At 50.3% G+C, this 13579-nt stretch overlaps 1 protein-coding gene across 1 annotated transcript; it reads right to left on the reverse strand.

The window, feature by feature from the left end:
- Nucleotides 1-3669: 3669 nt before the first annotated feature.
- Lag3 (lymphocyte activating 3) lies at nt 3670-12209 on the reverse strand. Its single transcript, XM_051155349.1, has 8 exons — nt 11894-12209; nt 11518-11665; nt 10827-11125; nt 9955-10218; nt 9228-9503; nt 4902-5138; nt 4500-4630; nt 3670-4020 (listed from the first exon to the last, which is right to left on the reverse strand). Exons 1-8 carry the CDS (start codon nt 11949-11951, stop codon nt 3844-3846), a joined length of 1590 nt encoding a protein of 529 aa, XP_051011306.1. The 5' UTR covers nt 11952-12209; the 3' UTR covers nt 3670-3843.
- Nucleotides 12210-13579: the final 1370 nt, after the last annotated feature.

The following is a 13579-nucleotide window of genomic DNA, read 5'->3' on the forward strand; positions in this document are numbered from 1 at the left end:
TTGCTGTCTCTATGACCCACCTGTACCTTACCTAAGAGCCTAACCTGTTTGACCAATAAAAGGCCATCACACCTGCACAGGGCAAATGGGATAGACATGGCTAAGGTTCCAGGGCTGGGGAGACGAGAGACTCTGGGGAATCTGCCGAAGAGGAGAGAGGAAGGGCTCTGTGCCATCATGGGTTAGGTGGAGGAGAAGCACGTGGCCAGTGTGGATGGAGGATTTGGCCCAGATGAACAACATTAGCAAGTATTTGGGATTATGGACAGGAGGTAGCTTGATAGAAGTTATTAGAAGCAGATGGCATGGGCTTGGGACAGGTATCCCATACCTGCCCCACTATGGGAAGTAACTTAGGGGATTAATGTCTGCCCTGCCCCAGGTTAACTAAGGCTATTTTCAAATATAACATGTCTGTGTCTTGATTGATTGCTAGCAGGTTAGAAAATACTGCAGTAATAATAATTATAGGCCTAATAATAAACATTATTAGGCCATACTGGTAACTTAGCCGCAACGATGAGAGTGTTGTTTTGTCTTATCTATCCTGTCCACACAGGAGCCAGCTGCGTGGCACTAAGGGAGAAGAGCCGAGGCCTCTGGCCCTTGGCCACCTGAGTGAGCCTTTTAGGAGGCAGGTCCCTCAGCCCAGGCCAAGCTTCTCCTTGACCATATAGCTTTGGCCACACCTCAGGGCAGCCACATGACAGACCCTGCACCAGAACTAGTCAGCTAGCCTGATTACTAGCTGTGAGAGGCTTCCTAAATTTGGGGTTGATTTTTATTAATGCAGCAATACACAGCCATTATACATATGCCTTGCTTCCGAGATTATTTCCCCCACACACCCCTAAAGCTCCCTGAGAAACTTACTTCCTCACATCCCTTCCCCTTCAGGCTCCTAGCCCAGAGCACGGGGGCTTACAGAGGAGGAGCTCAGTGGTAGAACACTTGCTACAAACTTCCAACTCCAGTGCCATGAAGAAAAACAAAGCAAATAAACAACCACTTGGGGACACCTGGCGAGTTAGCCCAACTCCCAGAGACCTCAGGAGGACACAGAAAGGGCTAAAAGTTATCCAGGGAAGCGAGTGGGGCTTTGTGGGAAGGGGGTGTCAGCAGGAACATCACCCCTAAGAAAGACCCCCCCACCATGCATCACTGCTCTATACAAGCCCCCACCCCTCTCCCTTCTGTCCTCTGCTAATCTATGTGAGACAGAGGAACAAGGTGGCCCTCCTCTCTGCCTCTATTTCTCTTCGTGAAAGAGCATGGGGGAAGTCCCTGCATAAGCCCTGTGAATCAATGACAATTCTCATAAACCCAAAGGGCATGGGTTATTATCTAGTACAAAGGAAAAACGCCACCCACAGAACTTTCCAGGAAACCCCTGCCCGATGAAAACATGAGTGGCTTCCACTGAGGCCATGGAAAGAAGCTCTGTGGCAGGGCTGCCGAGAAGCCCCCTCAGCAGCTCTCCTCCTACAGCACAGCACACTGGGCCTCAGTCGATGGCCACTTCAAGTCTGGGCTAGGGCCTGCCTGGGACTTCCCACTGTGACAAAGGTGGGTCAGGGAGCTTTAGCTCTGCACAGGAAGGCAAATGACTGGACACGTGAGGACGGGGCCCTGCAGGAGTTGCTGTGACAAACACCCTATGACGTGCATCTCTATGGAGACACAAGGGCCCGAGAATGAAAAGTGACACTACTGTTCTGTGCTGAGCCCTGCCTGAATAACCAACCATTTAAGGCAATCAGAGGTTCCGAGGTTCAGGGTCGTGATTGGAACTCTGGTGTTGTCACAAGTGGAAACATCGTGGCACGGAGAGGAGGGTCGGGGACAAGCACACTGTAAAGTCCTTAAAGAGTCTTTGGACGCATCATAACTTCTGTGTGGGCGCTGGGGATCCGAACAAGCTTGCCATGCGTTCACTGAGCCCCTATCATGGTCTTACTTATTATTTATTTATTTTAATTGGCACAAGTGCCACAGCATGCCTGTGGAGTTCAGGGGACAACTTTGTGGCATTGGTTCTTTCTTTCTTCCACCTTTACGTTGGTGAATCAGGTCACCAAGCTTGTGTGGCATGCTTGTATACTCTCTGCCCCCATCTCACTGGCCTATTCATTAAAATAATGTTTGTTTGTTTTTTGAGGCAGAGTTTCTCTGTGTAGCCTTGACTGTCCTAGAACTGTATAGATCCGGCTGGCCTCAAACTCACAGAGCTCTCCCTGCCTCTGCCTCCCAAATGTTGGGAGCTCTTATGGGGTGCCCACACCATGTCTGGAATTCTATTAATTTATTCTTTTTTTTAAAGATTTATTTACAGTGTATACAGTGCTCTGCCTGCATATATACCCACAGGCCAGAGAAGAGCATCAGATCACATTATAGGTGGCTGTGAGCCACCACGTGGTTGCTGGGAATTGAACTCAGGACCTCTGGAAGAGCAGTCAGTGCTCTTAACCACTGAGCCATTTCTCTAGCCCTATTAATTTATTCTTGAGTCAAGAGCTGATGCTGATGTAGACTAGGCTGGCCTCAAACTTACTAAGTACATGACTTTTTCATGCCCTGGGATTACAGGCAGGCACCTCCATATCTGGGTTTTACTTTTAAAAAGACAGGGTCTCACTTTGTTACCCATGTTTGTCCAACAATCCTGGACCCAAGGGAATCTTCCTTCCTCAGTCCCCCACGTAGCTGGGACTTCAGCTGCAGGCCTCTGTGCCTGGCCATTGTCCCACTTAATACGTTAGGAAACAAAGGCTCAAGGAGATTTGCAACAGCCTCGTCCACAGTAATAGAATGAGAATCCAACAGCTGCATCGGTACCCAGATGGCTGGTGGGCTGTTTCAATCCCTGCCTGTGGTCTTTGTTTACAGTCCTCCCCTTTGTCATATTTGGATGATTACCTTGCCAGGACCACGGCTGTATTTCCTGAAGCGTGTATTACTTAGTCCCTGTTCTGCAGGGTGCGTAAGGCATGTGACAGATGCTGGGGGCTTCGGGATGCTGCACACCCGAAGTGCATACCATAAACGAAGCACCTGCAGACTTGCTCCACCTTGCCTACTGCGGCAGTTGGTCCAGTGACCTCCTCTGGGATGTGACAGACAGCGACCACTAGGTGGCAGTGTGTTGTCATGCCTGAGACCCGAGAAGTCACTTGGGTGATGACAAACACGGGGGTGGGGGGGGGATGGGGCAGAGGTAGCAACGTCAGCTGGTCATCCAGAAAGATTAGGAGGCTCTCATCTCCTGGATAACACATGGCCGGCTCAAGCGCGCGCACGTGTGTGTGTGTGTGTGTGTGTGTGTGTGTGTGTGTGTGTGTGTGTGTGTGTGTCCGTGCCCGCCTGCCTGCCTGTGTTTTCCTTCCCGTAACCAGGGGTCTAAGCTTAATGGCTGAAGCGCAATGGCTGAACTTGGTGTGGGCCAAAGTCACAAGAATATGAAGGAAATCAGGCCAGCCAGCACAGTGTGGGGAGAGCTGGGGAAGGGCTTTTGGAGGTCAGAAGCGAGGGCTCTTTGGAGCTTGGGGGAGGGAGGCGGGGGAAGGTCGGGACTAGGGGGAGGGGGACGACACGGATTACTCAGGAGAAAGGCAGTAACACAGAAAGAGAAACAAAGAGGCTAGCATTAGACAAGGAAACGAGGAGAAAGACTGGCTGGAGAAAGTGGGTTGGGAGACTGGAGTGGGAGAAGGGAGCCCCCAGCGGCTGGGAGAGCCAGGAACCTTTCCCGGGACAAGAAAGAGTCTAGACTCCGGTGTGCTGCTGACAGGGAATTTATTGGGACCGTGCTGCTGAGACCTGCAGGCTGCCTCAGCTCCCGGCTCAGAGCTGCCTGAGCTCTGGCTCCCGCTCCCCTTTGGGCTGTGCCTCTGGCTTCTGTTCCATCGCTAGCTCTGGTTCTTGCTCGAGCTCCGGTTCTTGCTCGAGCTCCTCTATCTTGCTCAGAGCCGGAGGTGGGTGAACCCCACTCTCTAAGGCAGAAAATCTTCTCCGCAGCCACTGTGGGGAAAGGACAAAGGAGAGGGCAGAGGAAGAGAGGATGGAGGAGGAGGAAGAAACAAAACAAACACCGAGTTCTTTTGTTTTCTTTCCAGGCCACCCCCTGTGGCCCAGTGCCTTCCTTCAGCAGCTTTAAGCTTCCCAGTTACAGCCGGGCTTTAATTATACCTATGTAAGAAAGATCCTGTCTCAGCCTTTAATGCCAGCACTCGGGGAGGCAGAGGCAGGCGGATCAGTGTGAGTTCGAGGCCAGCCTGGTCTACAAGGTGAGCCCAGGACAGCCAAGGCTATATAGAGAGACCTTGTCTCGAAAAAACAAAAACAAAAACAAAAACAAAAAAGCTTCCCAGTTACAAGGTGTTCCCAGTACTGGGGCTCTGGGAGCATATTCAGAATCCATTATGGTGGTCTTCCTCAAGGAAGGGGTCCCACAGAGCACTCTGAGGTCTGAGGACAGGGAGAGCTGTGTCCTGGCTCACCTGTTTTCTCCATAGCTGAAAGCCAAAGGCCCCAGTCACCAGAAGGAACAGAGAGAAGGCACCAAGGATGAGAAGGAGAAAGAGGTGGCTTCCTTTAAGGTCACCGGAGAGTCTCCTCGCACTCCGGGCACCTATGAGGAAAGCGCTGCATTAGATGGGGGTGGGGGGGGGGGCTGGAGATGAAAAAGGAGATCTTGCTGCCTTTATCGATGCAATGAGGTCAGAGAGTTTAGGGGACTTGACCAGGATCATTCAGCTAATTAATGACAGAAATAGGTCAGGCCTAGAGAGCTTGAAGTCAGGTCCCTGAGTGGGAATGGAAAGATCTGGGGGGTGGAGGGCCCGGAAGGCGATCGAGGTGACTGCTTTGGGTTGGGGCCATGGCATTTTGGAACCTCAGACCTGAACTAGACTCTGCGATGGACATCGCTGCTCCAAGAAGCTTCTGTCCCTGGTACAGCTGGCACTGCCAATGCTCAGACAGGAGCCTGGCTTTCTGTATCTCCAGCTCAGGGCCTGGGCAACTTCTGGACCCGTTGTTCAGCGGCCACCACACAAACTGTTCTCGTCCAGACGCTGGGGTTACTTCGCATAACAGCTTCCCAGGAGAGCCAGGTAACCCAGAGGATTTAGGAGTCACTGAAAAATTAGAGGGAAGAGATCTCATGGGGGGGGGGGGTCTTGACCCCCTAGCTGTTATCAAAGTTGCAATCCCACACCTCTGCCACCTGGCTCTCACTGAAGATCAGACTGGAGAAATGACAGGGGCAGAGATCCTAGGCCATGACTAAATTTATCTTTGGTTTTCTTTTGTTTTTTTGAGACAGGGGTTCATGGAACTCAAGCTGGCCTTGAACTTCTGATTCTCCTGCCTCCATCTCTGAAGTCCTGAGATGACAGGGGTGTCCCGCCTGGCCACAATAACCTTAAAACAGTGCTCTAGGGCTGGAGAGATGGCTCAGAGGTTAAATGCACTGGCTGTTCTTCCAGGGGTCCTGAGTTCAATTCCCAGCAACCACATGGTGGCTCCTAACCATCTATCATGACATTTTGTGTCCTCTTCTGGCATGCAGGTAGAATACTGAATAAATAATAAATAAGTAAATCTTCAAAGCAACACAAAACAAAAAAACAGTGCTCTAATTTCATTGTTTACCTGTTCCCAACACTTCAAGACATTATTCAAACTCAAAGTGGTCCGAAGGCCACATGAGAACTATTATTCCTGCTGGGGCTATACCTCAGTTGGCAGAACACTTTCCTAGAACGTATAAGTCCTTGGGTTCAATTCCAAACACCACATAAACTGATACAGGAAAATCAGAAGTTAAAGATCCACTATGCATTGAATTCAAGACCAGCCTGAGCTACATACATAAGACCTTGTTTTTAAAATGTAGAAAAAAGGCCGGAGAGATGGCTAAATGGTTAAGTACTTGCTGTTCTTCCAAAGGACCCAGGTTCGAGTCCCGTCACCCACATGGTAGCTCATAATCTTGTCCAGATCCAAGAGACTACCAATGCCCTGTTCTGTTTCTGTGGGCAGTGGACACAGATATGCAACACTCATACACAGGGCTGGAGAGATGGCTCAGCGGTTAAGAGCACTGTTTGCTCTTCCAGAGGTCCTGAGTTCAATTCCCAGCAACCACATGGTGGCTCACAACCATCTGTAATGTGATATGGTGCCCTTTTCTGGCCTGAAGGAGTACATGCAGGCAGAGCGCTGTATACATAATAATAAATAAATCTTAAAAAACAAACAAAAAACACCCATACACATATAATAAAATACATTTTTTGAACAGGGTTTCTCTGTGTAGTCTTGGCTGTCCTGCAACTCACTCTGTAGACTAGGACTGGCCTCAAACTCAAAGATCTACCTGCCTTTGCTTCCCCAGTGTTGGGATTAAAGGCCTGCTCCATCACCACCTCTACTACCACCACCACCACGCTTATAAAAATCCATTTTTCAATAAAATACAATGGCAAGGTGGCTCAGTTTTTACTAAGTTATCAGAATTTACTGATCTTCCAGAGGACCCATACTCAGTTCACAGCACCCACACTGGCAGCTTCGGGGGATCCAACACTCTCTTCTCACATCTTCTTGGACACCCATGTGCACACACTCACACACACACACACACATATACACACACTCACACACACATACACACACTCATACACACACTCACACACACATATACACACACATACACACACACTCACACACACATACACACACATACACACACACTCACACACACACATACACACACATACACACATACACACACACATATACACACTCACACACACACTCACACACACATACACACACACACACACACACACACACACACACACACACACAAGCATACCCTCTTCTAAACTGCTCAGACTCTCAGTGGTCAGTCAGATGGATTAGCACCCAGTACTTCTGACAATGTGCCTTGCCTTGGCTCACACCAGTGCCCTACACCCTTGCTTTGGGGTACCTTTGGCCCCTCCTTGAATGTAACCAGCTGATTGATCTACAGGCCGAACATGCTCAAAGCTAACTAGAGACAGGGTGAAGGCCCTTGACCCTGCTGAACATGGCATATGGGGGACTTAGTGACACAGACATCCAAGTTTCAAGTTTAGCACTTGCCAGCGGTGAGGACTTAAGAACATTCCTTCTCTGTAAAACCAGTGATGATGCTTCTCCCACTGAGTAGCTGAATATACCTGATTTTCTTTTTTTTTTTCCCAAGACAGAGTTTCTCTGTGTAGCCCTGGCTGTTCTAGAACTGGTCCTGTAGATTAGGCTGGCCTCAGACTCAGAAATATGACTGCCTCTGTGCCTCCTAAGTGCTGGAATTAAAGGCAGGCATGCATACGTGCGAGCATGTGCGTATGCGTGTGTGCAAAAGCGCATGCATGCATGCCGGCACAGGTGATCTTTTAGAAGACCCTGGAGAAGCCCAGATGATAGCTCCCCGGCAGAAGCCCTCGGTTCAGTCCCCAACACCACGTACATTGGGTGTGGTGGCTGTCTGTCTATAATCCTAGCATTTGGGAGGTGGAGCAGGAGAATTAGAAGTTCAAAGCCATCCTCTACATATAGTGAGCTTTAGGCCCATCTGGCATTCATCAAACCCTATGTCAAAAGAGAAGAGAAGGAGGTGAGGAAGGAGAAGGAAGAAGTGGGCATTGAAGGTCAGGCATGGCAGCTCATACTTGTAATCCTAGTACTTGGAAGTAGAGGCAGAAAGATCAAGAGTTCAGGAGTTCAAGGCCAATCTCAGAGCCTCAGATATTTAGCATGTAAGATGCTGGCCATTAACACTGGGCAGAAGAATGGGTGGGCTTCAGTGACTGATCTAATGTAGCAAAGAAGGGATGAGTGGGAGTCCAATGGAGTCACTAATGGACTGAGTCAGCAAAAGGACTGACATGAAAAGGTGGGGTTCCCTGTGAAGCTGAGGGGTACAGTCAATATAATATTTAGCTAGAGGTATAGAAGAAGTGTGAGAGACTCAGAGCTGGCATTCTAGGGCCATGCTTTTGTTAATTCATCTACTTAGTCAAGTAATCAATGTTTGTTTGTTTGTTTGTTTGTTTGTTTGTTTGGAGACAGGATCTCATGCAGCCCAGGCTGCTCTTAAACTCACTGTGTACTTTGGGGTTAGCCTTGGATTCCTGATCCTCCTGCAAAGCGTTGGTATTACGGCAGTGTCTCCCCCCTCCCCCCAACCTGGCTCCAATATACACTACTAAGCATCTACCACGTGGGTGGCACTCCTTACTGTTTAGTGGCCACAGGTGAGTGCTGCAGATGTTGCTAATCCATCATGGCTGGTGGCTGCCAATCAACGAACACACACTCTCTGCTTTTGTGTTTTGGTTTTGTTTTGTTTTACCTGTTTTTATGTTATACTGTCTTGGAAAGTCCTTACCCAGTAAATATTTGCTGATAAGGGACTGATTTATCAACTCCTTCCAAACCCAGGTCAACTCCCACAACTTTAACGGAGCCCTAGGCCAAAAGCAGACAAGGATTTGAGACTATATGCCTCCTTTTTTTTTTTTTTTTTAACTATTCAGATTTTTTTTTTCAAATTTTTATCATCTCCATATCTAGCTTCTGAGACATCCCGCCAGTTCAGCATCGGGGAGTCCCTTAGACGAGAGTGGAACTTTTATTTTTGTGACTCAAGGGGAGACTTTCAGTTTCAGTTTTGTTTTTTGTTTTGTTTTATCATGGAGGTTTTTAAAGAAAAAAAAAAAAAAGCTTATAATTTGACAGGTGCTGTCATAGGTGCTTATAGTCCCAGCACTTGGGAAGTAGAGGCAGAAGGATCAGAGTTGAGGGTCATCCTAAGCTACATGACAAAAGGCACTTGCTGGGTAACCTGGCAACCCGAGTTCAGTCCCTAAAACCCGGAGAAAGGTGGGTGGAGGGACCTGTGTCTACAGAGTTGTCCTGTGACCTCCACATATGTGCACTCACCATATTCACACACACACACTCACACACTGTCACACACACACACACACACTCACACACTGTCACACATTCACACACATACACACACACTCACACATTCACGCACACACACAAATTAAAAAGAAAAGAAGCTACAGCTTGAACAGACTGGAGAATACATGTGCACTGACTTTGCCAGCCAACACTCCTGCCCTGTTCTTTCTCGCCTGAAATGGAAGCTATTCCTTTCCCACCTGTGATGACTGCCAAAGTGACAACGGCACTGAGCTGCCGCCCCTGAAGATGGATACTGCAGGTGTAGTTGCCAGCTTGGGCCAGGCCCACAGCCTCAAGTTGAAGGGTGAAATGGCTGCCCTTTCCAGCTACCAGGAGCTCAGGGCCTCCCCCAGGAGGAGTCCAGGTGGCAATGAGCAAAGAAGAGGTCCCCACACCGGGGGACAAGTGACAAGGCAGCTCCACCCGAGAACCTGCAGCAGCATACACTGTCAAAGGGACTAGGGGCTCCAGACCTGGAAAGAAAGGGAACACAAGTCAAGCCAAGGGGTCAGTATGCAGTGGGGGGGTGAGGAGGGCCAAGGGGTCAGTACGCAGTGTGTGTGTGTGTGTTGGGGGGGGGACGACTTTGAGGAAGGCAGGCAGAAGGGTGAAGGAAGGATTTGGCCGATACACACAAAAGAAAAAGAACAAAGCAGACAAACTAGGGAAACCGGAAAACTGCATACTGGCCTGAGCCAGCGGGAGACCAAAGGCTATCTGAAGGCTGGACAGCCAAAAGGGCAAACTACAGTGAGAGAGGGCAGCTAAAAGACCTCCAGAGAGGAGGGGGTTTAAAGGGCACCGAGATAGAGCAATTGGAGGTGACACCTCAGCTAAGATGCAGTTTTGGGGGCCCATGAGTCAGAGGAGGTGGGGAGCAGGATGGAGTTGCGGTCAAAAGTAAAGATAGCTTAGAAGAATTACCCAGAATCTTAAGGTTGTACGTAATGGAGACGTTGAAGCCATCTTTGTAAGAGAGGATACAGCCCCAGGTCCCAGCGTCCATGGGGCTGACTTGGGGCAGTAAGAGGAAACTTTCAGCTAAGTGGTGACGTAGAGACTTGTGGACAGGGACTCGGCTCTGGCCCTGGAACCAGTGCACAGAGACTGGGCGGTCAGGGCGACTGAAGGAGCAGTTCAAAATGACCCATCCCGATGGTGCAAGGGGTCCTGGGGGACTGACAGTCACTGTGCAAAAGTTAAAAACAAAAAACAACTGATTAGTCTACTAGACAGAAACACCTTTTTAATGCAGCTGGCCAAACCAAGCTGAAAATGCATGGAGTCAGGGATATTGCCTTCAGATTCTCTGCAAAGTCTCCCATTCAAACTCAGTACTTAAAACCTGGGGCTGCTTAACGTGGATTTCCTAGGGACCTGAGACTCCTGTCCACCGTCTCCTGCCTCCACTTTACTTAACTTGGCCCGTGCCTGAGGATGAGCTATGGATGTCTTAAATCAATCACTCTGTGTGCACCCCCCCCCAAGAAAAGGTGCCTCCCCACCTCTACCTCCACCAGGGAGGGCACTCCCGCTGTAGGTGGAAGACCGTGTGTGTGTGTGTGTGTGTGTGTGTGTGTGTGTGTGTGTGTGATACAATTTCTCCCCATAGCTCCCTCATCCCCATATAGAGGCATGCATTTCAAGGGGAGCACTTTCCACTCTGCCTTCAGGCGGCCATCCCTTCTTGTACACTTCTGGAGGTCTAAAGTATAACCCTTGCCATAGCTCTTCCTGCCTCGAGGCAACAGGGATCTGCTTTCCCAGCCCCTCTCCCTTGGTCCGGCCCCACCTACTCAAGGCCTGGCCGACGCGCAGGCGGAGACTACAGAAAAGGGTGCGGTCCGGGAGGCGCACAGTGGCGCGGTACTCGCCAGCATCCGCGCGCATGGCTGGGCGTAACCACAAGGAGAAGTCGCCGCGCTGGAGGCCGCGCTCACTCAGCTGCGCGCGGGGATGCAGGGGCAGCCTGCCGCTGCGCAGGCCTCCTGGGGCCATGCTCAGCACGGTGTAGGGACGGGGTGCCCGGCTCCCAGGCGAAGGCATCCCGCGGCGAAGGTCAAGGGCAGGGTTGGGATCCAGTTGGTCTTGGCCACTGGATCGGGAGAAAGAATAGGACTGAGAAATTCCGGGGCAGTTTAAAAAAGCCAAGCAGAACATGCACACTCTGCGGATAAAGCCACCTGCCTAGGAGACCACTTGAGTATCAGCAGCACCCCCCCGCCCGCCACCCCCTCAACAACTACCCTTGTCCCCACTTCTGTTGGTCTGTCACTGGAGAGGTGGTCAACTATAGAACGCAGGTGTGTGGGGAGCGGGTTGCAGAGAAATCACAAGAAGGCTGTGTAGGGGGTAAAGGAGGCTGAGCCGCTGGCTTCAGAGGAACTCACACCAAAAAAAGGACAGAACTGGCTTGGATGGGGTTTTTATCAGGATGCCATTAGCATCGAATTGGGAGGTTCTGTCTCCCAACCTTGGGGTTCATACCTGTCTGGTTGATGTTGCCAAGTGACCCCTCCTCTTCGCAGAAGGCTGGGATCCCGGTAGGGGAATTTGGGGCTGCAGGGAAGATGGACAGGAGCTCCCTCTTGGGCCCACACCACAGACACCTCGTTCCCAGGCCCTGAAGCCACGACTAATGGAGCAAAAGAGAGGTCAAGGGCCATGAGCCAAGCGCTTTGAGACGAGAGAAGGACCTTGGCGTTCCCAAGAGAGAAAAACATCGTTCCTCCCTGCTGAGGGGAGACGGAGGTAGCTTTGGGATCGGAAGGGGTGCCCTTAAAAAAAAAAAAAACGGTATCCAGAGATCACCACTGCACTAAGGAGAAGTCCCTGCTGGCTTCTCCAGAACTTCCTGACTTACCTGGAGGTTCCCAAAGCAGCCGCAGAAACAATAAGCCTAGGAACGGAGCCTCCCTCATCGCTATGGTCTGGGCCTTCCCCAACCCTCCAAGGGAGGTCAGGAAGAGGTCCTGGGAGGGGAGAAAAAAAAAAAAAAAAAGGAGTTCTACAAAGGAGGGAGATGAGGCGACGGAAAAGACGTCAGGGTCAAGCGAACCACCAGTAGGGGGTTCTGGAGAGAGAGCTGGAGGGTAATTATTAGAGGACAGGGCTGGGGCCCCAGAGCAGAGCCTAGGCAAGGCCACTGCAGTGAGCTGGGATGGTGCTCTGCTCCTCTGGGCCCCCCCCCTTTTTTTTTTTTTTTTTTTGCTTTCCTACCACCTTCCTCACTTCCCCTCCCCACTGCCCGCCCCCCAGCCCAGGGCTCAGGGTTTCGCTTCGCAGCGGAAAGTGTGAGGGGGCTGATTCCCAGCAGCCCTCTGTCTCTGTGGTGGCAGTCCCCTTGTTTACTTCCTCATTCTTGGGTCTCCCCACCGCCCCCTCTTCACCCCTTCTCCTCTTCCCCCTCTCTCCTCTCTCTCTCTCTCTCTGTTCCTTACCAAGCCTTTCTGCCTCACATTACAGCTGTAACTTATCAACTTCCCAAGAACGTCACTGGCCCCTGCACACTGCCTCCGTAGCTATTCGGTATCTCTTGGATAGGTACACAAAGACGTGTCACCATACCACAAGTTACCAGATCTGGGTAAGGGCTTGGTGGAAAAAGTATAGTAGCTACATGGTGTCAGTCCTCACTCTATAGACTGTACATTTTCCATAAAGCTCTTGTGAAACCTGATGCCTTCTCCTCCTGTACAACAGAGGAAGCCCAGGCTCACGGGCATTAAATAACCTTGCCAAGGTTAGGGGACACGGAAGGCAAAAGCTGTCTAGTCCCTAACCCTATTTGCATTACGGAGTGGCTTTTCTTCTTCTAGGAAGATGGTGACAATGGGATACTTGTTTTAAATGTTTTTATTTGTGTGTCAGTGTGCTCGAGTGAATGCCACCTGTGTGTGAATGGCCAGAGGCCTGAAGAGGGTGTCAAATTATTTGGAGCTGGAGATCCCAGCGGGTTGTGAGCAGCCAGATCTGGATGCTGGAAACCAGATTCAGGTCTTTTGGAAGAGTGACAAGTTCTCAGAACCGAGGTACAGTAGGATGCTTTCCCAGCTTTCAAGTTCCCCCCCAATAAGCCGGGCAGTGGTGGCACACGCCTTTAATCCCAGCACTCCGGAGGCAGAGGCAGGCAAATAGCTGTGAGTTCGAGGCCAGCCTGGTCTACAAAGTGAGTCCAGGACAGCCAAGGCTACACAGAGAAACACTATCTTGAAACCCACCCACCCCCTCAAAAAAAAAAAAAAAAAAAAAATGAAGGCAAAACTATGGAAAAAGAACGCAGAAATCGTGTAGCAAACTTTGAAACACACACACACACACACAAACACACACAACCACAGTCTGCAATGGTGCCACATATCTGTAATTCTAGATTTGGGGAGGTAGGGGTAGGATGAATTGAGTTTCAGGCTTGCTTGGGCTACATAGTTCAGGGTCACCATGGGCTTCAATATACCCTATGTTAAGAAAACAAAATTTAAAGAGTCCTTTAATCCCAGCACTTGGAAAGTAGAGAGGGGCCAGCCAGTGCTACGGAGTGTCTCAAGAG

Source organism: Acomys russatus, chromosome 13 (assembly GCF_903995435.1).
Source record: "Acomys russatus chromosome 13, mAcoRus1.1, whole genome shotgun sequence".
In the NCBI taxonomy this organism is placed as follows: Eukaryota; Metazoa; Chordata; class Mammalia; order Rodentia; family Muridae; genus Acomys; species Acomys russatus.